Source organism: Mastigoproctus giganteus, chromosome 10 (assembly GCF_048544385.1).
Source record: "Mastigoproctus giganteus isolate SK-2022 chromosome 10, ASM4854438v1, whole genome shotgun sequence".
NCBI classification, from domain to species: Eukaryota; Metazoa; Arthropoda; class Arachnida; order Uropygi; family Thelyphonidae; genus Mastigoproctus; species Mastigoproctus giganteus.
In genome coordinates, this window is record NC_143584.1 from 143,743,781 (window position 1) to 143,770,789 (window position 27,009).

Genomic DNA, 27,009 nt, shown 5'->3' on the forward strand with positions numbered 1-27,009 from the left:
AACTTAAATGTTTTCTTTGCATTCACACTATTTACCACCAACTCATTACGATTACCAAAGTCCGATGTTAGGACTTTAGCTTCCATCATAGTGACAGCCATACAGTGCAAGTAAGCCAGAGGCGTTTGCTGCACTGGCCAGAAAAACAAAAAGCAGATAAAAAAATACAAATTATTTACTTCTCTCCTCACATAGGCAACTATCCAAATCACCTTTGAATTTATTCGAACTGTCAGCATCAACTACCCGTGAAAGCAACCTGTTCCAGCAATCAACAAGTCGCTGACTAAAAGTAACCTTCCTACAATCTAGTCTAAATCTCTTCCCCTGTAATTTGAATTTATGCCTCCGAGTCAAGTTCCAGAATTCTATAACAGTGAAAATTTCGCCTTCATTCATTTTACTAATCCCTTTCAGAGCCTTATAAACCTCAATCAGGTCGCCTCTGAGGTGCCTGGTTGCCAAGCTCTGTAGCCCACATATACAGAGGCTTTCCTTATATGATCACTTTTTTTCCGATCGCACCATGCTAGCTGCCCGTCTTTGGACCCTTTCTAGAAGCTCAGTGTCATTTTTTTCAGATGAGATCTCCATACTTGAAAATAGTATTCCAAATGTGGTCTTACAATTTCTTGCTTCCATATGTTTTAATTTATTTTTACAATGATGAACGGTCGGGAAATAGTACTTTTTTTAGTGTACTTAAAATTGTAATTTTTTCAACTCTACAACACATTAAACCATAGGTGTTTGGCGACAAGCTTTATATACACATTTAGAAGAAATGTTAATTTATGGAATGGCACTTCTTTGAGACTAAAAGCTATGCTATAAAACTGCTTATTCATAATAATAAAACCTCTTTCTCAGTTTAGTTAATACATGTAAGAAAATGTTATCTAAATCATGCCAGATATTAAATAATACTCGACCTTTTAAAATCTGGTTGCAAGGTGGAAGTTATGAACTGCACAGGATTGGGTTTTTTAGAATTTTCACTGGGGAAACTAAGGCCATGATGCCATTCGTATGAGGGCTGATGACCCTCCTATGTGTGAGTCTTGTGGCACAGTTTTATCAATTAGACACATTTTAATCGAATGTCCAGTTTTTAGCAGTATCCGTCTTACCGCTTTTAATCATCTGACTGAGCCATATAGACTCAGTCAGATTTTATCCGACAATGACAATGTGTCTGCTATTTTTAGATTTTTAAAGTCAATAAATATTTTTACTCGTTTATAAAATTTACATTTTACTTATACTTCTTGACATAGTGACCTAACTAATTAGGTCACTGAAAGTTTAAATTATTTTATAAATGACATGGTCTTGGCGCATTATAGCCTTAGTAGCTAATGCGCCAATAAAACCAAAACCAAACCAAACCAAGCCATTCGTAAATATATAGTATCTGTAAATTGCGGGAGTTCTTTGGTCGGTTTTCTTGTTTTATGAAATGAAAAGTCAAAATTTCAGGAAGGAAAATACGATTCTCCGCAACGGTTTGAGGAGGAGAAAAAAACCCACAGAGTTCATCCCATTTCGTATTAATTCTCGACTTCGATCGGACCGAACTCATAATTTTCATGGTGTGATTGGGCAGGCGTTGGCAACTGCGTTATTCAAAACAACTGAACTGCATAACATCTTTGGAGGCCATTTGACACGTTTTTGTTGTAACCTATTTAAGAACTATTTTATTTTTGAATTAAAGGATAAGAAGGTTAGGAATTACAAAAGTTCTAACGTGTATGTTTATCATGTAAGATTTATCGCCAAAATCTTTATAGCAAAAAAAATAATAATAAAAATAACCATATCTATGTTACGTTTTCTGTTATTAATTACTATCATTGTTTTAAAAAAAGAAATTTTATTCTTGGTATATTAATAAAATTATCGTGAAATCAGCTTTCGTAATCCAACAGTCCATTTTTGATTACAGTCAAAAATCGATTTAAACAATACTTTTGAAATAGTTATCACATTCGAAGAAAAGATTTTAAGAAAATACTGACCTTCTTAAATTATGCGAGGGAATACAAATATTTTTAGCCGCTACTTAGTCCAACTGATGTTTACTGTGGCTCTTCAAATTAAATCAACTTTATATTTACGTTCCCTCTCTTGCATTACATATAAACTTGAAGTGTATGATTATAGGAAAATGTTTCTTTTCATAAACCAACTCATTGATATTTTCCTCGAAATTACAAATAACAATGCAGCTGTGTATAAATGATGCAATTGCACTAAAATACAGTCTAATAACAATGCTATAAATGTAAATACATCCAAAAGTAAATCGACTTACCCCATCCGATGACGTAATACCACTTGAAAGGAGCGTCGTGCTGAAATACAGAGACCGTGATACTATTATGAAGTACCAGTCCTTCAACAAACATCCAGTTTATGCAAGCCATAGCAGCGTACATCTTCAGAGCCAAACACACTTTGCAGAGCCATGGCTAGGAAATAAAATGATATATTACGCTTCACATTTAAAGATAACAAAACAAGACTCTTGAGAGTCAAGAATTTTATCAAGCTTAATTTTGATACGTATAAGATTATTTGAATGGAGAATATAAATTCACCTGGGGTAATGTTTTTATAAGCTTCTACTTCTAGCCACCTCTTTTTGAGCGTAAATAAATCTTAAGCATCCTTGCCATTCACAATAAAGATGCTATTCCCATCTTTGTTAGAAGCTATGATATTGCGACCCTCCAAGGATCCTTGGTGATAAAATAGGAATAAAACTGGTCCAGAATCACAGTTAAAAATTTAAAGGGAATATCAAACTCATATATATCCTTAAGACGTCAATTATTGGCACTTTTAAAAACACTAGCACTGAATGCCTTCTCTAAGCCATTTGATTCCAGATTATCTTTCGTAACTGTTCATTTATGTGTAAAATCGACTCTGTAGTATTTTATGAAGAAAGAGTAGAAGTGAATCGTACACTAGAGAAATATTAAAAGTGTTACAAAATACTAAGCCGATATATTATTGAAGTATCTACCAAACATCTCAACTAGCATTAATTGTTTTTTAGACTCAGGGAAGAAAGGATTTAAAGAATTAACAATTGAATTTATTTTTTCCATATTTCACCTTACAAGTAATTTTTACTATGAATTTACAAGTAACAAAAGAGATCACATGCGTTTTGGCATTTTTCTCTGATCGCTCAATGATGATATTTGGATGAAATCTTTGGAATTTTAATTGCTAATAATTATTTTCTGTTTGGGCATTGGGCATATTTTTTTATAATTTGTTGTTTTGAATAAGCGGCAAGGCAATTAAAATAATAAGAAGTGAATATATTATGTATAAAAATTGTTTGTGTTCTACAGACTAACCTCAGCTGAAATGTCTGAATTGCCATGAGGAAAATCCTTACACCTCCGACCTACTTTGCCACCGATAAGAATCAAGTTCAGGCCTTTTCAAATGGCAGAAAGCTGCACAATTTTTAATTGAATTCGTTGCGAGAATGTAAACTAAACCAATCAGTTCATCTCTGGGCAGGTACAATTTAAGGAGGAACTGGACAGGCAATTGGAGGGTATGGTGTGATTTTTTTTTTTTTTTTTTTTTGGCTGATGCTGCATAAGCTCCTACACTGCTTTCTTGCATCAAGTGCCACTACTACTACTACTACAAGACAGAGACACAATTTACGTTAATGTCAGCAGTCCTACATAACTGACGAAGAAAGTGTTTAGGAAGACCACTAAAATCTATTCATTCTTATGCAGTTTTAACACATGCCACACAAATCCTTACTGACAGATGCGAGAGCCTTCATAAGCAATAACTGCAATTTGGAAATTAGAATAAATCAGAGAACAAGCGTGTAAGTTCCAATTAATTAATTAAATCGAATATTAAAATGAAGAGTACTGTAGTTATGTATATAGGTTATGATAGTGGCCTGTAAAGTAATGAGTCTTATTTCATCATTTCTGAAGAAAATTTAAAGATAGAGATAAATCAAAAAGAAGAACAACACTTATAAATAATAAGTTGTCTTTACCTTTATGTAAGATTTTTCTATACATGCCCCGCCTAACTCAGTGCATTTCTTCCAGCTCTAAATGAGCTTTTGTACAACGTTCAAGTAAAATTATTTCAGCTGACAGGCCCAGCATCTCTTCAGGGAGTTCTTTAAACTCCTAATTATAGTCATATGTTGCCTCGGAGATCTTCAAGCTCAGGGAAAAGAAAAAAAAGTCGCTAGGGGCCAAATACGATTTATAGAGAGGATACGGAATAACTTAATGGAATGAAGTAGCGCATTGTCGTGTTGAAGCAACACTGCCGTATTGCCAGACCTTACTCGTTTCTTTTCCTTTTTTTTTTTTTTTTTGAGATTGTTAATGTCAAGGCACCGAACTGATTTGATTGTGGTCTCTTTTTCTAAAAAGCTGATGTGTATAACACAAACACAGTTCCAAAAATGGTTAATATCATTTTGCATTAATTACACTGTTATTGCTTATTTTGATTTTGCACTGTTATTGCTTATTTTGAAGATTGATTTTATTTATTTATTATTATTATTTTTTATATGGAGATGTTTAATGGCCAAATTCCTTGAAACGTCTATTTACTGGATCATACCGTGAATCTAGATTAATCCCCAGTCACGATAATATAAAATCTAATTACATTTTCGACAGTCAGAATCTCGGCATTTAAAAAGGGTAATTTTTGTAAACGAACAAGCATAAAGAAATGCTACTGCACGTGACTAACTAGAAACTATTAGCTACATGAAGAACCTACAGTAGTTGGAACTCGGTCCGCCACCTCGCGGCGAGATTGCAAACTACAAAACATTAATTTCAAGTCGCCCTCGTATATTAAAGTGTTTTCATTTCAGTTATAGTCTGATGAAACAGTTCAATGGAAATATGTAATCTATATTCTGTATATAGTTGCTGTGGGTTAGACGTACAAAAGTTGTGTGAGAGAGCCCACCCTCTCTACTGAAGGAAATTCTCTTTCTGTTATTGTATAAGAGTCAGTGCTAATATCTGATTTTTTGTGAATTTCTAAAATGCGCTGAGAAAGCTTAACTTTTGGGTTGGTTTAGGTTTAGAACATATGTCGGTTTTCCAAAGCGCCACATCTTAGTAGTGTTCCTAACAACAAATAAAGCAGACATATAGAAAAGTAAAGTTCAAAGATTTATCATACGCCGGAAATTATTTCGTTTGTATTATTTCCTTTTCAGCTTTCAAGCGAGCGTTAGGGATTTTTTTTTTTTTTGGCAGCTGGCTTTCAAACTATTCATAGCAAAAGTATTTCTGATAATTAAGAAATGCTGCACATTTTTTTGTCTGCATTTTCGATTGTTTGTTAACTCAGTTAATTTGATTTTACTTGATTTTATTAGTACTGCTCGCTATTTCTGTTTAGACTATTTATAAAACTGAAATACGTAAACTGCTGACGTAGTAGTTGATGTAAAATTAATAACCGTTGACGGATAGTGCTCTAAATGTCTATTAAGTCATTTTAAATTTTATTTTACGCAATTTTGAAATACTAAAATCATTTTCTTATGGTTTAAGCAGTAGTTTGAAATTCAAATTAATTATGTATGAATTTCCTTGCACAGTTCTAAGATCATTTTCAAGATTTATTTGATTTTAATTGCAGCCACTCGAACATTTCCGGTTCTCATAAAGTACATGCACAATTTAAAAATAAACCAGTGGCTTATCCATCATCAGTTAACTTCATTTCTTCGAGGGGAAAAAAAAAAGATTAAAGTTGTTTTGTTATGCTCAGTTCGTGAGAGGGGAAAAAAAAAAAAAAAGTCTACAAGGAGGTCTTGTATGGAAATCATGAAATGAAATACAAGCCATGGCTGAAAAGTTTCCGAACTGACTGCATGATAAAGAATAAAAAATACATTAACAGCTACTGGCATGTCTTACCATCAAAGTACCCTGGTGTTCAAAAGCTAAGGCCCTGGCAGTTTTCAGATGGGAGTAACTTGCGTTTGTGGATTGAAAAAAAAAAAAAAAAAAAAAAAACGCAACGAAAATGCGATGGTAGCCATATAAACGCATACAGGCACTCCGAACAGCCAATTATCGTACTAGGTTAAATATCCCAGTTTCGTTCACTGAAGTTAAGCAATGTTATGCCCGGTTCATAATTGAGAGGGTGGCTACCTGGGAATACCCCGTGTAGTGGACTTTTTGCCTTCCTTTCTTTTGTTAACCTGTAAAAATATTCTTCCGACTTTCCGTATCATTTAATTGTGTTAATTGGTAAGATAATAAAGTGCAAATCTGTGCTTTATATCTTTACTTTTATAGCCTGTAAATAATATTCCTCCTATTTTCGCTTATTAGAATCGCCGTTAATAGAATTAAAATTCAATTCGTAAATGCGATCACAATAACCGGCGCTTACTACATATCTTATAGTGAACGGTATTTTGTTACTGAGTGTCCAATTCATCGTAAAGCGATTTGAGTGTACAGTGAACCAGTCGTAAAGCGGGCACGAAATTATTCATCCCCCACCATTTATTCCACTCCGTACCATGCACGAGCGACGCACGACCCAATCAGTACCCCTACTGATTGCGTCATGCTATTTCTTTCGTCATTCTCCACCGTATTTAATAAAAATTTTCGACGGAAAAAAAAAATTATAATTCAACATCATGTCGAAGACTAGTCAGCGCTGTAAGGCGTATAGAGCACGTATACCTGCAATGCGACCACCAAAACCACCTCCACTGAGCACAAAGGAGAGATCTAAGCTATTTCGACAACGGAAGAAATTACAGCGTGCGATGGAGTTGAACAAAGAAGCCGGAGGTCCATCCACATCTTCAGAGCTTTACATCTCGCCAGAAATGTTAGAAGTAAATTTGGAAGAAGGAGTCATAGAAGTTGATACTGCAAATGAAAATGATGAAGCATCCTCGAAGCCCAGTCGTAAACGAAAAGCGAAGAAGCCAAAACCGACTGCCAGAAGTACTCTATCAAATCGTTCAACACGTAGCGGGCATACATAACAGGATTTTAAGAAACACCGAAGCATATTCAAGTCAATTCTGTGCGAAGCATCTACGCACAGTTTAAACGTACATTCCTGGATAATGATTTCGGTTCAGTCTGTTCCGTGCGTGATCGGCTTTGGTTCAAGAACGATGTAAAATAGTAGCAGCTCGAGATCACGCTCTTCAAACAGCATTTCCAAATGAGGATGCAAGTCAAATGTCGGCCTGTAACAGCTGTCGTGGCTCAAGAACAAAGTGATTCCAGCTCTACCTCAATTAAATGGTTTTAAATATCATCAGGATGCCACGGCACTTGCCGAAACTAGATTTGGTAATGGAACGTCTCATATCTCCCAGGGTCCGATTCTTGCAGATTCGTCGCCTGCGGCATTCAATACGGGATCCTCGGTCAAAGTGATAAATGTTCGCTTAAAGAAGTTTCACTTAACTTGAGCTATGCGTGCTCGGCACACACAATTTTTCTTTTTTAGATAAAAATTGAATATAAAAAGTAAACATAGAAAACAATATCCGCTGACCTAATAAACAAGGTCGTATGCAACTTGTTACAACATGCAAAACCGAAAAATAAATAAAAAAGCTTGTAAAAATTTTCAATGGCCAGCGAAAATACACTAACTTTTGCTTACTTTCCTCCCTAATGAAGATCGTTGAAAATAATCAAATTACAGACAACGTATCCAACAAATTCCTTGCACATGGCCCATTTTCCGTTGAAAAATTGTAATAATAAACGTTGTTTTCGCATTTGAAGGCAGACAGCGGAACTTTTTCTAAAGAAACGTTTGGAGACTGCATTCCGTCACTTTGTCAAGGTTATAATGCAGACATAAGATGCACATCGAAGTCAATTCTGGAATCGATTTTTCTTTTCGTCATACAGACAAGAAAAATTGATTGCAATTTTTATTTTCTATATAACGAAAAAACTCTATATTTTAAATTTTTCCCAGAGGGTAATTGATGTCATTAGTGCACATGGGAATCATACTCGATATTAATTTTAATTTTTTTTTTTTTTTTTTTTTATAAATAGATATTTTTTCATCTGGTATCCTGACACATTGGAGGATAATATACCGCATATTGAGCTTTGCATATTAGTATTATTTAAGCATCATGCGATAAACAATCTGGTTTTATTGAAATTCTTCAGGATTTTTCATATGCTCAACTAACAATAAACCGGAATAACTGAGGACAGTTGGTACCAGTGCGAAAGGGACCATCCTGAGTTATGCGGTAATCAATGAAATTCAACATAATGAATTGATATTTGCACAAAGGAAGGATAAATGAGGAGTACATATGCTCAAGACAAGAATAAATAAGAAGGCACGGATAAATATATACAGTACACGTAATGAAATGTTTTCTTCTATTTCTAGCTTTCTCTGTTGTTTATGAAAATCGAAGCACTTATATTGAACGCAGAGTACTGTGAACTGGAAATAATTACGTCGTTCGTTTTTCATCCACCAAAAGAGACAAACCGATTGTGCCAATTATACATACTAACGTCCCTCATTTCCTTAGTTGCTTTGGCCTAGATATTATACCACATAGTGAACAGTCAGAGAGAACACCACTTGTGCGCCTCCGTAGCCAGGTGGGAAGGAGCAGTAGTGCGTAGCACACGCTTCTTGATTAGACCGGGGTTCGAACCCGTCACCACCAAATACGGAGGATGTGGAAAGGTCAAGGGAATGACCACCGCATATCCCGGAGCAATATGGCCTAGTTGCTAATGCTCCTAAAAACCAAATAACAAACAAACAAACCACTTGCAAAGCAGGGTCGGCACTCACTGTGTACGGTGGGATCAGGTTTATAAGACCTTATGCCAAACGCGAACCAAAGCCTTGAAAATGTCAAAATCAACTGCGTCACTTTGCAAGTTTCACGAAAACTTTTCGAATTTTTTTCCATCTATTTTTCCAAAAATTAATTAACACAAACTATATCGGCAATTGATTGACACTGCCAGATTCCAAATTGGCAATCACTGATCGAATGGAAGGTTTCGCGATGGATTTGGCGGTTGATAGATTTCTGTATTACTTTGGAAAGAAGAGATAAATGCAACAGGTTGATAATTGTAAGGGAGGGCTGGTCTCCCCTTTTTAGGATGCCAGCAAATTTCCAAGCAGGTAAAAAAAAAGAAAAGAAAAAAAGAGAATGTCAACATTCTGATATTATCTGATATCAGATATTTTAATTCTGATATTAAAATATCAGAATTAAAATGCAATCTTCACACATTACTAAATTAAGAAGAAATAAAAGAACCTTCACTAAAATCTTATCATAAATATGTATACGAACTTTGCAAAAATATTTTTATAATTAAATTTATTTTACACACCCCGGAAAGCCTTAGCTGAGCATATTGCATTGAACTTGTCTTTCGACAGTTCTTCAATCCGTCCTCTTATGTGTTCATACACTTTCTGAAATTTACTAAAGAACCATCAATGTAAATACATAAATAATATTTTGTTCGTAATAGTAAACTACAGTAGTAGTGTGAACGGAATCGATTTAATTGTGACTACCTTCACAACGAGTTAACCATGTATTGCACTACATCGAATGGAGAAGGCTATTGTTACTTATTCTCAGTGGATACCACCACCCAGATGGCACCGTTTGAAAAATGGTATGGGATAATATACTCTGTTATCCACATACTGATCCTATTAGACTTAGTAAAGCAGGTAAAAAAAAATTAAGAAAGTAATACTAGAAGAGGAAGAAGGAATGCCGTCGAAAGAAAAAAAAGGGACAGTAACTCCTCATACTCACACCACTCAAAAACTCCTTGAATAGGCAGCGCCTCTCCAGTGGGGAAGACTGTTGTTACCTATTCTCGGAAACTTCGTCAATATCAGGTACCCCCCCCTCGCAGCACCGGTTCGAAGCTAGTTGGCTTCATCATCGGTGGGTAGGCAAGTACCCTGGTGTTACAATCATGCCAACCCAGTTATGAAGTACTGTATAACTCCACAATATGACAGTTGCCAAAAGGTCTACATAGTAATTTTTAGTAATGAAAATAAATGCACAAGGCATAATTATACTACAAACTTGCAATTTACTAAAAACTATCAGTGTAAATACACAATACTTTGTTCGTAATAGTAAACTACAGTAGTAGTGTGAACGGCATCGATTTAATTTTATCTCATATTGTGCCGTCTGGGTGGTGGTATCCACTGAGAATAAGTAACAATAGCCTTCTCAATTGGTGAAGCGTTACTTATTCGAGGTAGTGCAATACATGGTAATTCGTTGTGAAGGTAGTCACAATATGAGATTCAATTAAATCGATGCCGTTCACACTACCGCTATAGTTTACTATTACGAACAAATTATTGCGTATTTACACTGAAAGTTTTTAATATACTTTCTGAAGACCACTGAAGCAGAACTCTGGACGTGTATATCGATCTTGAGAATTTCCCAAACTGTCAGTCGGATAAGTAGCTTCAGTCAAACTTCATTTTCCAATCGTTTTCTCATAGTTGCTTCTCTGTCAGCTCTATGAGGGACATCTTCGCTTCCACGCGAAGCGTTAAATCAGACTGCAACAGCGGAGCAGGTTCATTATTATTTAAAATCTCCTATCATAAAATAAGAATGTAATGTATCCCCCCCCCACACAAATGTAGTTATAGCTATTTTTAATTTAACTAAAAATAATAGCGATTTAACTAATGATAGCGATCACTAATAGAGCAAAAAAAAAAAAAAAAATTAATATTACGAAATGCAAGTACACATATTTATTAGAATTGTAGAAAAATCCATTAGTTCCTAAATTTCATACATAGAAAATTATATATAAATCACCAGCTAGTAAACAAAGTGATACTGATTATGTTGAACCGCAATAAGCAATGACATGATTCTATGTATATTAAACAAAATGAAATTAGATTAATCAAATTATAAATATATATATATATATTTTTTTTTTTTTGTTAGTTGTTGGCGCATCGGCTTCTGTGGCCATAATGCACCTCCCAAGGTTTTTGCACTACTCTGATCCAAGCCCGAGGCGGGATACGAACCCACGACCTTTGGGTTGCCAGGCAGGCACTTTACTCACCCGGCTAGCCCGGTCGGTTGTTGTTGTTATTTGGTTTTTAGGAGCATTAGCGACTAAGGCCATATTGCTCCGGGGATATGCGGTGGTCATTCCCTGACCTTCTGCATCCTCCGTATTTGGTGGTCACGGGCTCGAATCCCGGTCTAATCAAGAAGCGTGTGCTACGCACTGCTGCTCCTGCCCACCTGGCTACGGAGGCGCCTAGCCCGGTCGGCATAAATAAATATATTATATAAATACCAATTTGATTGGATACTATGATGCAGTCACAAAGGAACTGGATGCAGGGAATAACTTTGATATTATATACTTGCATCTTAGAAAGGCTTTTGATACTGTTGCACATGGAAGACTGCTGCACAGATTGGAGCAGTGTGACATTGGAGGCAAATTGCTGCTGTGGATAAAGGGGTGGCTGAGGGGGAGAAGACAGAGTGGTAATCAATGGACACTGCTCGTCGTGGACTAATGTTATTAGTGGAGTCCCTCAGGGCTCAGTGTTGGGTCCATTATTGTTTTCTGTATTTATAAATGATATTGATGATGGTATATCAAGCTTAATGTCGAAGTTTGCAGACGATACAAAGGTAGGCAGGGTTGTCAAGGACACTACTGACACTATGCTGCTGCAACAGGATCTGGAAAGGTTGAGCAGATGGGCTGAGAGGTGGAAAATGAAGTTTAACATTGACAAATGTAAAGTACTACATATGGGAAACAGCAACCCCAGAGCAATGTATCAACACTGACAGTGGTAGAGAATGAAAGGGACCTGGGAGTGGTTGTGCAGGCAGATATGAAGTTCTCTGAGCAGTGCAGATGGGCTGCAAGAGTAGCTCATGGTGTATTGTCAATGATATATAGGAATATTTCTAGCAGGGATAAGGAGGTGATTATTCCCTTGTATAAGGCAATGGTCAGGCCACACCTAGAGTACTGTATACAGGTCTGGAGGCCTCATTTCAAGAAGGATGTAGAGCTGCTGCAACGAGTACAGAGAAGGGCAACAAGATTAGTGAATGGAACAAAGGGGTGCTCTTACGAAGAAAGGCTTAAGTTTTGCAAATTACAGTGTCTGGAGACTAGGCACCAGCGAGGTGATCTGATAGAGGTGTATAAAGCCTTGAATGGTTTGAGCATGCTCAGTGCTGATGGGATTCTTCCTCTCGCTCAGAATAATCACCTGAGAGGGCATAAATTCAAATTTAGGAAAGACAGATGTAGGATAGACGTGCGGAAATTTGCCTTTAGCCAGCGGGTGGTTGGTTGGTGGAACAGACTTCCATCCCTTGTCGTGGAAGTTGATAGCCTAAATAAGTTTAAGGCTCAGCTGGACAGGTATTTCGAACGAACAGAGGGGTGAAGTGGAAGTGGTTATTTTTTATTTATTTATTTTTTTTTTTTTTTGGCTGATGCTGCATAAACTTGCTTTCTTGCATCAAATGCCTCTACTAATGCTAATACAGAAAAGTAATTAAAATCATTAAACATTGATAATTATTTCGACGGAGACACTATTAATGCAAAAGTAATTAGTGGAAATACTATCTGTTATTACATGCAATACTCTAGCATAATGGGAACGTTGGCAAGACAGATAGTATCCTAATTTTGAAACAAAGAATACGATATGTACCAAAGAACCAAACAGACATGCCTATCGTATTGTCTTCTAACAATAAATGGCCGAATATGCGTTTCGAAGTTACCTACGCGCACAATTGTGCGCTCCTTATGCTTTTCGATAGCAGAGAAATTTCACAAAATTTTTGGAATAATTTAAATTAAACTCTAACTCTGACAGCAGTGGTTATCTGCAACAGATGTTTGACAAAAGTCTGTTTCTTGTATGTTGCATCCGTAAAGACACCCCGATGTGAACTCTGTTCAGCTGTAAAATCTTTATCCCAGATGCCCAATCTTCGTCGAAGAAAATTTATTTGTCCCGTATGTAGCGCAACGGACTACACTACTAGTGCAAGTACTGAATCCGAAACGAAAGATGCACGCGAGGCAAAGGAAGCCCAATACTTATTGATGGACTACCATGAAGCAGGAGAGACTAAACTAAACAAGATTATCCGGAGTAATATTACTTGAAAATGCATGTGAGCAGCTATACTACGCCTAATAATGAAGTTCTTTCAAACGAAGTGTGTTCCCAATTTCCCGGCTATTCCGACTACAAATAGTCAATATTCTATAGTGCCTCCTCCTGCAGACATCAATCCAACCAATACGAACGTAATAATGACATACACATGTCACCAGTCGGGCTGAGTGTCCTATCACATATTACCTCTTTTGGGTACAGCACCGGTGTATACGAAAAGTCAACTCAAACCGAGTGCTAGATGTTAACCCTTGAAAAGTCAACCCAAACTGGGTGCCAGGTGTCACAAGAGTGTGTGATTCCCGTCTGCACTCACTGCCAATTTCAGAGCACTCATCCGTTTAATCAATCCTTTCCAAGTCCCTGTGGCTCAGTAACTGATCTGCATCTGCTAATTAAAAATATAATGCTGGAAATAATTCAACTAACGCAGAAAGAAATTCTGTCAAGGTTACCGACACCACCAATGGAACGTACAAAACAGCCTGCATTCAGTGATTAGGTTGGAGAGTCTGATAAAACACACTCTACAACTGACATTTATTTGGGTGGTTGACAGCCAGTGTGAGACCTCCAATCCAGTTCGCCACACTAAGCATACTTACACAGGTGCAAGGCACGAATACACTCCACCATGTGGCCCATGTGCCCAATCTCACCGTGGTTCTCTCCCCGCAGATTAAGAACCAACTGCCAGCGGAGAGAATTTAAAACCATCACTGTTGATACATGCTCTGAGAAGATCTGGAAGACACCCATGCTACCAACTTGTCGCATCTCACATACGCCAGCTAGGAATAGAGTGCCACTCGCCTCTTGCTGCCCTACCTCTATTAATCCTCATGCCAGATCGAGAGTAGCTATGTCCAGGTGTAACATAGCTTTTGGAACCTCTAAAATATAAAGTCTATTCGTAAGTCAACCAAACAGGACATCAGAAAAGAAAAGCCTGTTCATCAAGGATTTCTCCCAGCACTACCTCATAACAGATTGCTGATTACGTGTTACCAGGAACTAAAGATCCAAGTGGAGGTTCGCCACCTGCCTGCCAAGCGATCATCATGATGCTGTTTGTGATCCCACCATCTGGCCTATTCTATGCCAACCCTAGGAGGCCATTCCCTTCTACCTTCCAAGAATCTAAAACTGGTGCCACCATCTGAAAACAACAGGACTGCTGTTGGAAAATGGAATCCCAGCTGTTTCCTGTGGCCATAAGACCCTGCATATCCCATCCACTCCAACCAGATTACCAACCTGCAATCTCTGTCTTCAAGTGCGAATGGTATCACAAGGTGATGCAGAGGGAAGAAATATACAGGTTAAAACTTCAGTTCGTCGTCCCTCGGAATAACAATTTTTGCATATCTCGGAATTTGCATAACATGTCAAAATCCATTGGTTACATTTATATGCTCGAGTAGATTCTGCTATCACAGCAGTATGCTATTGTGTTTATTACGAAAACCTGGTTCGTCCACCAGACTGAAGAAAATGTGGCTAAAGCTGCACAATATGCTACAGCATTTGCATCTAGATCTATTGGAAGAGGATATGTCTGCATATTGTACAAGTTAAACCCCTTTATCGTGATTAGTCAGAGTCCAGCCAAAATCAACTTTTCGAAGCCTTGCGAATCACTCAAGTCTGGCAACATGAATATTGTTATTTGCTCTATTTATATCCCTCCACCAGCTCTGATCAAGCTCTGATTCTCGGTGTGCCACCAACTGTATTTGGTGCATTTGGTGAACCAAATGCATAAAAATGCTATACGCTAGATTTGTGGAAACTTTAATCTTCCTCATCAATTTGGTAGTCCCAGAAAAATGCTAACACAGGATCTTAAGGCAACTGGAATAGTTGTTGTTGTTGTCGTCGTCGTTGTTGTTTGGTTTTAGGAGCATCTGCGACTAAGGCAAATTGCTCCGTATGTATTGTCTGTTGCGTGTGTGTGTGTTCTCTGGTCGATTTCTTATTGCTGGACGAAAAATCCGAGTTTCCGGGAGAAAAACCATGCTGCCCTCGACTGAGACCGCCTAACTTAGCCACGTTGTGAAAAAGGCCCATAAAAACTTCTCACATCGACGGGACTGGAACTCAGGTCTTTTCCACCCGGTGCGGGTTGCACGGCGATTCTACCAACCGTGTTACCCACGAGCACGGGGGGCAACTGGGATAGAAAATGTCACAGAATTCCCAACCCGGAGCTTCAATCAGCTGGATCTTACCTTTGCGTCAAAACACACCAACCTGTTGCTCCCTCCAGAAACACATTTTGATTCAGACCACTTGCCAGTAACATTATTTCTTCCAGTGCCCTTGATAAGCTTCAGCCAGCCACTCCGCAAGTAGAGGCCTCACATAGTCAAGTGGTCAGGAGGGGAGGGCGAGTGCAGTAGCACACACCCTTTGAGTGGACCGTGGTTCAAGCCAGTAACTGCCAAATACGATTAATGATTGTATTCATGATTTATTGTAAACTCCTCTGACCTGGTGGTCGTGCCGGAGTATAAAAAAGAACAAGAACTACAGTAAAATTAGTGTTAGTCACAACTACTTGAACATCTAAAAGTATATCCTTGCTGCCTCTACAATTCCATGAGATATGTTAACAACTTCTCTTGCAGACTTGGCTATTGGCCTCCGCACGAGATGACATAACACCATTGTGAGATATACAGTCTCAAAAAGGGTTATTACCTCAAGATTCAGTGCATGGTGGACACCATCTGTTCACTATGACTTCATGCTTAAGTAACATCTGCATGCCATCTGGAATGAGACTGGCGACCCACTCCACAGAATAAACTACTGCAGATCTAGAGCAATCTTTAATCGGGCCAAGTCGCAAGCCATCAAGGACTACTTCAGTGCCACTTTGGATAAAGGGAAAATTCCCTATGTGTCAAGCTTTCCGTAGATCTTAACCCAGAGGAGTGGTTAGACCATATCACTCGGTTCTCAAATGCTGTACCCACCAATCTCCATGTCACGAAGAATTCCAAATAGCAGCATATCCTTAACCTGATCGTCATCACAAAGCAGCAACTGTTAAATGCTATCATAGCATTACCGCTCTCAGATACTGCGGGCCATGATAAAGTGCCGTACTTCGTGCTAAATTCTTAAGTCTGTATATTGCAGATGACCTATTAACAATACATAATACTGTGATAAAAGAAAACTACACTCTACAGCAACTGTATATTTATAAAGCAGTGGCCGTTCCAAAATCAAGTGGACCAACTCAATCAGTCACTAAAGGCTCATATCTAAGGCGCTAATCTACCTAACGTCTTGAAAAAATACTGTTACCAGTTTTCTTCAACCATTTACTTCCTGAGATGCTTCCCCAATTTCACTATGCCCTCAAGCAGAGATCCAAAGTCACCAACCGCCTACCAGCATCCTCAAATATTCAACAGGCTTTTGAGAATAATTATGAAATTGCTGCTGTGTATCTTGACATTCAATGGGAATTTGATGCTGTTAATATTGGAGCTATTCTCCAGCTACTGAAAAGGTTCTCTCAGGTTAAATGAAATGCCCTGGGATTCCTACGCTCATTTCTGACCTCCAGCGTTGCCCATCATTCTGCTGGATGCCTGTCATTCTCTTGCTGTGTCACTGCTGGCATTCCCCAGGGAAAAGTTCTCTCTCGGTTTCTGTTCACTGCATTAATCTTTCCATTTTACCGACCTTTAGAGGGAACAGTGCTTGTGACACACAGATGACATCAAATTTCTTACTAATGCTTATCAATTTGTTACCAACAGAATAAAACGAGTTCTCAGCAACATCGCTACATAACAACACTATCGCTATCAAATCTGCCAAATTTGCCATCATAGTTTTCTCCTCCAAAAAACAACCTTCACAGATACAACCATCTCTCAACAGCGTTGGCGGCGCCTCTGTAGCCAGGTGGGAAGGAGCAGCAGTGCATAGCACACGCTTCTTGATTAGACCGGGGTTCGAGCCTGTCACCACCAAATACGGAGGATGCGGAAAGGTCAGGGAATGACCACCGCATTTCCCGGAGCAATATGGCCTTAGTTGCTAATGCTCCTAAAAACCAAATAACAAACAAACAGCGTTGGCATTCCTCAAGTGACTCAACACAAGGATCTTGGAGAAATATTTGATCCCAAACTTAACTTTCGTACCCGATTGCAGTCCATTCATCAAAGATTTAGTCAACTGAGATGGACTGCAAAGAAACATCTGCTGAAATGTCAGAGATCGGGAAACGTCATTCCAAATATATTTACAGGATGATTCACCCAGTACTGTTGTATGCCTGAGGAATTTGGGCTTCTGCGCGCGCTCTCTCTCTCTCTCTCTCTCTCTCTCTCTCTCTCTGCAGATGAGCATTGGCTTCTGAAATAGCTGAACTTCAAGCACACGCTGCCATCCCAAGTCAGAACTACAGAGTTGCACTGCATATATTATGGTGTACCAGGCTACACCATAATATCTACGCGAAAAGACTCTACCACAGTAACGATGATAGGGCATATTAGCTCCCCAAAAATCTAGAATTTATACCACTGGAGGATCCCTCTTCACACCCTAAGGGCCCTGCCATCCTTTGGATCAAATCTTGATCGCCTCCATACTGCAGATCCCTGCTGAATGCTTAGGGCAGCCCAAGGCCTGGATGTTGATCTGAAATGCTTTGTGGAAAAGAACAAATATAGGAGGACTATCCTATCAGAAATTATGCTATTGTGATATTTTTTTTTTTTTTTAGTAATTTGTAAAACCTTAGCTGCACAGCTATGGGATACTGTATATGCTATAGTAACTGTACAATAAAGATTCTATGTAATTATTCCCGATTTACAGTAAAAAGTAGTAATAATAACGCTATCAAAAAAGCCAATTATTATATTATTAATAACTGTTAAAAGCGATAAAAATGATAATAAATCATCGCTTTCTGTTTGCTGGTGATACATTACTTACTCGTAGACCTGTTTAATTATGAGGGCATCTTTGAACTTGGAAGAAATTTCAACGTATTACCATTACATGAAGGTGGTTCTAAAAGTGAAGTCAGTAACTACATACCGGTTAGTCTGACTTCAGTGGTAAGGAAAGTCTTAAAGCATAGATGATATAGAGAGCAGTCCAAGGATATTTAGAAAGAAATGACATTATTAAGGACACACAACATGGTTTTGTTAAGGGAAAATCAAGTTTATCCAACTTAGAAGGCTATTTTGACATAGTTGCTCATGAACAGGATGTAGAGAACAAGTTCGACCTGGTTTGTTTGGATTAGAAAAACATTTGACTCAGTCCCTCATGAGAAGTTACTCTATAAGCTGGAACATGTTGAATGATTCTAAGATGGATTAAAGGGTGGCTGCAGGGCAGAAGGCTGTCCTCAATGGATATTTTTTAGATTGGTATAACGTCAGAAGTGGAATCTCCCAAGGATCGGTTCTTGAACCACTCTTGTTTCTGATTTTCATAAACGACATTGACGAAGGGATAAAGGGAGCAATGTCAAACTTTTCAGACGACGTAAAGATTGGCAGAGTCGTTAATGATCAGTGCCAAGCAACGATCTTTCAGAACGATTTGAACATGCTTTAAGAATGATGTCAGAAAAGTGGCAGCTATGTTTTACTGCAGCAAAATACAAGGTGTTACACTAAATAGCAATCCCAAAATAACTTATACTTAGTGGAATTGAATTAAAAACAGTAGAGGGAAATAAATAGATCTGGGAGTTACAGTATGGGCAGATATGAAGTTTTCTGGGAAGTTTAAACAGGCAGCCAGAAAAGCCCATAGTGTCCTATCGGTGATTTATCTAACATTATCCTATAGAGATAGGAAGGTCATAATACCACTCTCTAAGGCAATTGTAAGGCTGCATCTGGAATACTGTGTCTAAGTATGAAGACCTCTTAAAAAAAGAAACTATAAGCAATATTGAAAGGATCCAAAGACTGGCAACTCGTAGGGTCAACCGTTCGAGGAAAAACTTCGATTATGTGGGCTACAGAGCTTGGCAACCAAGCACCTTATAAGGCCTGACTGAGGTTTTTATGGCTCTGAGTGAGAGGGGTTAGTAAAATGAATAAAGGCAGAATTTGTGATTTTTTTTTTTTTTTGCAACAAAAGCCTGTGGCTTCCTTGAATTATATGGCTATACTAATACCTTAACAAGAGGTACGCTACCCAACACAGCAGCAAAGCCATACAGTGGGGCTACATCTGTGCATGGGGACTCACGGAGATTTTTGAAAACTTGTGCTTCACATAATGCCTGGCGTTGATCCCGATGTAAAGTAAATAGACTCCATAAGAACAGGGTATTATAGCCAGATTTTTGCAATGAAGACTGATACCGAGAAATTTAAAGCCACCTAAGACATCACACTGAAAAGACAGAATTCATGGGATACCTGGTTCCTGGGCAATGCAACACTGTCACCTCTCTCGCTAGTGGACGAACACACCGCTTGGCAGGTATATAGGTACACTGCATTCACGTAGACGGTAATTCGATATCAATATGGATAAACGTCGTGAGTTAACCGACTTTGAAAGAGGGATGATAGTGGGTGACCGACGATTGGGTCACTCTATTGCGCAGATTTTGCACTATCCCCGTTCGACAGTATCAAGAGTGTATCGGGAATACGCCATTTCCGGCGTATTCCCGATACACTCTTGATACTCCCGATACACACTTTTGGATGAAAGAGAGATGCTGTGGAAAAGTCCGTTCGAGCTTTGGATCCTCCACCCAGGATTGCGACGGAATTATGGACAGCGGTGCAGCAAGCACGGATAGAAATAACTGTGGAACGCTTTCGTGAACTAGTGGACTGAATGCCTTGTAGTGTGACTGCCCTTATCCGGGCGAAAGATGGGCCTACCCGTTACTAGGTAGGCATCCCATGATTTCTGTCCACTCACTCAGTGTACTTCTTTACAAAGGATAATCTCTACTTAAAAGAAAGGGGTCAGGCGGTATAGTCTCGGCATGCAGACGCAATAATTCGAGCTCCTGATATTTTGTTTAATTTAAGTGCTTCAAGTGCCCCATACTTCTGGAATTATGTTCTCCATAGACAAGTTTAGAAGAGGATTCCGTTGGTGAGACTTTTTTGGTGTTTTCTGGGATCTTTCTGCTAGATCTTAACGTTAATTATTCAACGTCTTTGTCAATGGTTAGGTCGCCATGCCGCCATTGGCAGGAAATTGAAGAGAGCAGTTTTCGGTCTTTTCGGAGCTGCCACGCTAATATCTAGCAAATTGTGACTGGGCAGGGGACTACCCGCTGTGTGTCAGCAATTGTCTGCTTACGTTGCTTAGTGATTGTCGCTTAACAAGGTCAAGAATAACGTCACGTGGTGATAAGGTTAGGGATTATACCTCTTCCACCCTAATTGCACTTTTCTCCTCTTATGCCCACAGGCACAACGTCTCTGAACCTTTTCGCCTGATTTAAACTAACTTTACCATGTTTTCTCTGTGTGTTCCCCACACGTCTCCAAACTTTTTGTGGCAGATGTGAAACTTCCCCCGGGCTTATCCTGCAAGAAAATGAAGACTGTCATCGTATTTATGGTCCCCAAAAACTTATAATAATAAAACCTTGTTCTGTTCATTTAGAGGTTTTTCCGCGTGAGCTTTTCCTATTTTTCCCACGTGACCAGAAGGCTACAACCCAATGCCCGGTTCCTGTTTATCATAGACTTGTTTCAACCATCATGTTGCTACTTTTAAGGAGAATATTAACGGCGACCCGATTATCTGGAAACCCCTGTTTTCCGTTTTTCGAAAATCATGTCCACTGCAGACTATAACAATATTGATGAATGCCAGGACTTGACTCCTGAAACTATCCAAACTCTAGGCCTACGGGGTGATACTGAGGCCTCCAGGCCTACTCCAGCCTCCAAGAAACATAATAAAAAATCATTTCCGAAATCAGAAATGGAAACCAGATCCCAAAGTGAACGAAAGGAACTACAAGACCGATCTTCCCAGCAAGGAGAAAATGATGATGAAGAGACACCATTGGATCCCACTCTGCCTGAGGGTCCCGTTTTAGAGCAGGTTCTGTACCTGAGAACTGCACTAGAAACTTTAATGAAGACAACCAACAGCAGAGTCAGTACAGCTCTGCGCGCAGACAGTTTCCCTATGGACGAAGTTGGAAACCATTTTACTTACAACGCACCTCGAACGCGAGAAAGCAGTGGCTAAACTCGAGGCATATCTTGTCGGTAGGGATAGTCAAATGCAACAGCGCGCCCCTACCTATGCAGACGCGCTGAGGATTCCCAGAAATGCTGAACAAACAACTGAATCAGGAAACTCAACCAAAAGGAAAACTCTCCTACAAAAACCATATCTGGTAATTGTTAGATCTACTTCCACAGAAGATCATCACACAAGTGAGGAAGTAAAAAATATAGTGGTCGCAAATTTAGCAGAAGACCTGAAAATGGCAAAAATTAAATCTGTGCGTAAGACACTATATTGGTGTCATCATTGAAACTGAGACGAAAGAAGACGCTAACAAAATCATTAGTAACTCCAAAATACAAACACTTATAGGCTGCACCAGCGAAAAGAAAGGGGCCCAGCATAATAATTTATGATACCGAAAAGGACCTAACCCCAGCAACACTCCAGGATGAACTATACAGAAGAAACCTCCAGCAGGACCACCCAGATGTTGAACCAAATAACCTCGTTTTCCCGAAATTCCAAAAAAATGGCAGAGTGGGAAATTCTACCAACTGGGTAGTGGAGCTTTCCCCCCGCAGCCTGGAGAACAATAAGTCAACAAAATAGAGCGTTCATAAATTGGGGCAGTCACCGCTTCAAGGAGCATGTGGCTGTCCCCAAATGCTACAAGTGTTGTCGTGGACACTGTGCTGAGAGAGGCCACGACTTTAACTCGTGCACTAAAAAAGAAGACCCACCCACTTGCACAAACTGCAAATCAATGAAAATGCAGGCAGATCATTCCATCCGGGACAATAAATGCCCTGTCTACACAAAAGCTAAGAGCACGTGCCAACTAAGGCTCGATTATGGGGACTTACCTTAAACCATTTAATACTACCACTGTAAAATTTGCACAAATTAATGCCCAGCGAGCTAAAGCAGTTGCAGCGCAGTTGAGGAAAAAGGCAGATGAGGAGAACCTCGATATCCTCTTTCTTCAAGAGCCATATTCGCATAGTAAGGCAGTCACAGAGGGTATCCGTTGACTTATAAGATCGTTCAAGTGGACGGGGAGACCCCATGGGCGGCTATTCTGGTCAGAAACTCTGATCTCACTGCTACCAAAATACCACATTACTGCCTTCCCTGGGCAGCCTGTGCCCATGTTCCTGAACCTAGACCTGGGGGATGTTTCCACCCAAGCCTTCGCAGACGACTTGATACTGACAGTCACTGGAAACTCCAGAGCTTCCCTGGAAACAACAGCCAACGGAGCCCTTACAAAGCTAGAAGAATGGGCCAGCCTCCATAAACTCCATATATCCACTGAGAAAACTACTTCAATTCTACTCAGAGGAACCCTTCAAATAAGCAGGCCGCCGCAGATTAAAATTGCTGGTAGAACTATCAAACTGACAACTGAGATGAAGTACCTTGGGGTAATTCTCGACCCCAAGCTCACATTTTACCCGCATATAGACTACCTTCATCGCAAAGTCAGGAACTACACGGCAATGGTAGTGAGGATCAGCAGGTCTGACTGGGGCCTAAATCGCCGCTCGCTGCACATGCTATACAAAGCTGTATTCATTCCCACTATAACCTACTGTGCAGGTGTCTGGTATCATCGTGCACTCATTGTTCGTAACCAAAGGAAGCTCACCTCCATCCAGCGTAATATCCTTCTCACTATCACCCGTGCCTGCTGCACAGTAAGCAACCCAGCGCTCCAAGTCTTTTCAGGAGTTCTCCTTCTGGACCTGCAGATAATTCGCAAAGGTGTGCACTACCGGCTCACAAAGGGATTCCCTACCACCATCCTGGATTTCACTACAAACCCAGCAAACACCATCAAAGAAGAAAAAAAGCGCCTTGCAGTCTACCTTCTTAACGCCTGGAAAAACAGATGGAATACTACCCCCAAAGGTTCCATCACTAAAAAATTCTTACCTGAAATAGCCCAGATCTACCCTAAAGCTCCAGCATGGTACAGCCCAGGGTTATATACCACTTTCCTGATTACAGGCCATGGATCTATAAATCACAAACTTGCCTCTATGAACATCGTGGATGATCCTCGCTGTCTTGGTGGTGAAAACGAAGACTGGGATCACCTATTCTATGTTTGCCCGCTCTAGGAGGACCTGCGAACGTTGCTCATATCAAAAATACATGCCTTGCCTCGAGGAAATGAACATTTTCTGATCAATGAGGAAGACCAGTACCACGCTTTTTCTGCCTTCGCCCATGATCTCTTCACCAGAAGAAGATCACTGGTACAACGTCCTGGAACTGATGCACATTGATGAACACTCTTTCTCATATACTGAACATCTTCACCTAGATTGTGACCACTTCTAGCTACTGGACTTGACACTCAGGTCGCTTGAATTGTTTCATCCGTGTCTCTCTTGATACGTGATTGCCTTCCCACCCTCTCGAGGGTCCTCTTCTTCCACTTCCGCTTAGGTGAGAGAATTCCAACCCAACCTGTGGAGGATGCCTTCCCTTACATCCTCCGTCGCTCTGTCTATACCTCCTTCCTTTACCCCCTCCAGTACATCCTGTACTCCCTGTACCCTATTATATTATGTTATATATATCTTTTTTTTACTTGGTCTCTTTCCAGGAAGCTCAGGTGACCTGGAGGAGACTAGCCAGAGAATTATGGGCAGCCTGGCTACCTCCTAGTGGTGTGTGCGGGCAACGTGGGGTCCCATCAGGGGCCCTGCGGCCAAAAGCCAGGACACCCAACAGAACCCAGCACAATACTTCATTTACAACACAAAAATTTTTTTCTGGCTTTCACAGTTATACTGTTTATCTCCATAGAGTATATATGGCGCAGATGTGGGAAGCCACCGGAGGCGCCTTTCCCCCAAAACTATGCACACTATGCACACACCCCTTTGGGGGAATTTTATGCAGTTTCTCTCTACTCTCGGCCGGGTAAGGATATTCTCCTGATTATTAGATACTTACAAAGCATCTCTCTGGAATTTCCAAATGCAAAAATCATCGTTGCCGCCGACGTAAACTGCAGGTCGCCAGCGTGGTTCAGTGAAACTCAAGATAGACGAGGCACAAACAACGGACAAAGACTGGAAGAATATCTCTCAAACAGTTCTTTCTCAATTCTCAACCAACCAAATAACCTACCGACCTTCTCTAGTACAATGTGGGAAGCCACAATTGATATCACCCTGGCCACAAGATCCGTTGCACAACACCTTTCATCCTGGACAGTTAGAGAAAGCTGGACCACTTCGGACCACCGTGTAATAACTTTCCAACTGCACCGATCAGTAAGCCGACAACCAATTATGAGGCAAACTCTACATAGATTTGCAATTGACAAGGCAAACTGGCAGGAATTTAGGGATTCACTGATCATGGCCGCCCACTCTCTCAGCATAGTTGGACTGAACCCAGACCAGCACCAAAGGGCAATTGTAAGCCTAGTCACCGAAAGCTCAATTAGAGCTCCAACAACTGCGACGGGAGGTTTACACCCGACGGAAAAATTTTCAACGCGCAAGACGGACATGGCCGGAAGCGGAAGTAGAGTATCTCAAGCAGCAGTACCGAACGGCAAGAAACGAATACACAGCCCTGATTCAACAAAGGAAGAAGCGCTCCTGGGAGCACCTAGTCTCCACAGTTGGAAATTCTGCTCCATGGGGAGTGGTCTACAGAGTAATCACAAACAAACTCCCCAGGGGAGAAGTCATCCCAGCCACCAAGACGCCACAAGGCACGTATACAAAGACATGGTCCGAATCTATAAATAACATCCTTGACGCCATGTTCCATCAACACATGCCACCAAGTACCCCAGAGCAAATACTACTATGTGAGGAAAACAGCACATACACCACGGCCCAAGTGGAAGACAGCTTCAAGGAAGAACTGGACTCCGCTGCAGCAAAAATAAAAAACAAGAAATCTCCAGGAGAAGATATGCTGGAGCCCGAGATCGTAAAGAAGGCTGTTGAAACCATCCCAAATGAGATCCTAAACCTCTTCAACCATTGCCTTGAAGCAGGCCATTTCCCAGTAGTATGGAGATCTGCAAAATTAAGGCTTATTCTCAAGAATCCGACGAAACCACAAGACCTTCCGGAGTCATACCGGCCCATCGCTCTTCTATCCATACTAAGCAAACTCCTAGAACATCTTCTAAGCAATAGAATAGAAATTCATTATTCCAAGGCTGGCCTTCACTCTGACAACCAATACGGCTTTAGAAGGGGATGCTCCACGGTGGACGCCTTAGAGAATATCGTCAAAGCAGCTACCACTACCAGCCATAAATACTTCCTTGTCATTTCAGTGGATTTTGCCGGGGCGTTTGACTCCCTCTGGTGGCCAAGCGTCCTCGGCAGACTCCGGAAAGCAAAACTACCAGCTAATTTGTACAATTGTATAAAAACCTATCTTGCAAACAGAACAGTAACCGTCAGTGCTCCGTACTGTTCAGTCACACGACCAGTCTATAGAGGATGCCCACAAGGCTCAGTACTTGGCCCACTTCTCTGGCACGTGGTGCTCGACAGCTTTCTAAACCTCGACCTTGGAATGTGAGATCGCAGGCCTATGCGGATGACCTGATCCTTATGCTGGCGGCAGACTCAAGAACTCAACTAGAGATCTCTGCAAACCGTGCTATAAATATCCTACAAGACTGGGCCACCCAAAACCACTTAAAGATATCCCCAAGAAAAACCTGCTCCATCCTACTTAAAGGTTCTCTCAATATCAGAAGGCATCCCCAGATAAACATTCAGGAAACAACAATTAAGCTTTCCACCGAACTTAAATATCTTGGTATTCTGCTGGATAAAAATCTGTCATTCACACCCCATCTTACTTACCTCCGAAGCAAAATCAAAAAATACTCCGCACTTATAGCTAGAGTCACTCGTCGCGACTGGGGACTTAAGAAGAGGACTCTAGCCCTCTTCTATAAGGCAGTCTTCTTACCAAAAATAACATACGCATCAGGAGTCTGGTTCCACAAGGCGGTAACAGCAGTAAACAAAAGGAAGCTGGAGACCATTTTCAGGATATCGTTCAGTCCTACTGACAATCTCGAGAGCCTGCTGTACTGTAAGCACCCACGCCCTCCAGGTCCTCTTGGGTGCTCTCCCCCTGGACCTGGAGATCGTCCGCTGTGGGTTGCTTTATCAACTATCCAAAGGCAAATCAATCACCTGCCTAGACTACACAACTGATCCAGCGAACGATCGTAAACTCGAGAAAAAACGCCTTCTCACCCACCTACAGCAGGCCTGGCAAACCCGCTGGACGACTTCGACAAAAGGGGAAGTCACCCGAAGATTCATACCGGATAATCAACTAGTGTTTCCCAAAAGCCCAAACTGGTTTTCACCGGGACTGCTGACATCTTACCTGCTCACGGGACATGGCGCAATAATAGCAAAACTCTCCAGTTTCGGCCTGAGTGACACCCCTCTCTGCCACTGTGGACAGCCAGAGACGTGGGAG

General features: G+C 40.3%; 1 protein-coding gene across 1 annotated transcript in view; it reads right to left on the minus strand.

Annotated features, from left to right (window-relative positions):
- LOC150079333 (corticotropin-releasing hormone receptor 1-like) overlaps window positions 1-27,009 on the minus strand; it is a 249,691-nt gene that overhangs the window by 66,312 nt on the left and 156,370 nt on the right. Inside the window, exons 7-8 of the mRNA XM_090382550.1 lie at window positions 19,196-19,214; window positions 2,318-2,474 (exon numbers count right to left, since the gene is read on the minus strand). Of these exons, the coding sequence (XP_090238676.1) occupies window positions 2,318-2,474; window positions 19,196-19,214 (176 nt within the window). The remainder of the gene's footprint in view (window positions 1-2,317; window positions 2,475-19,195; window positions 19,215-27,009) is intronic.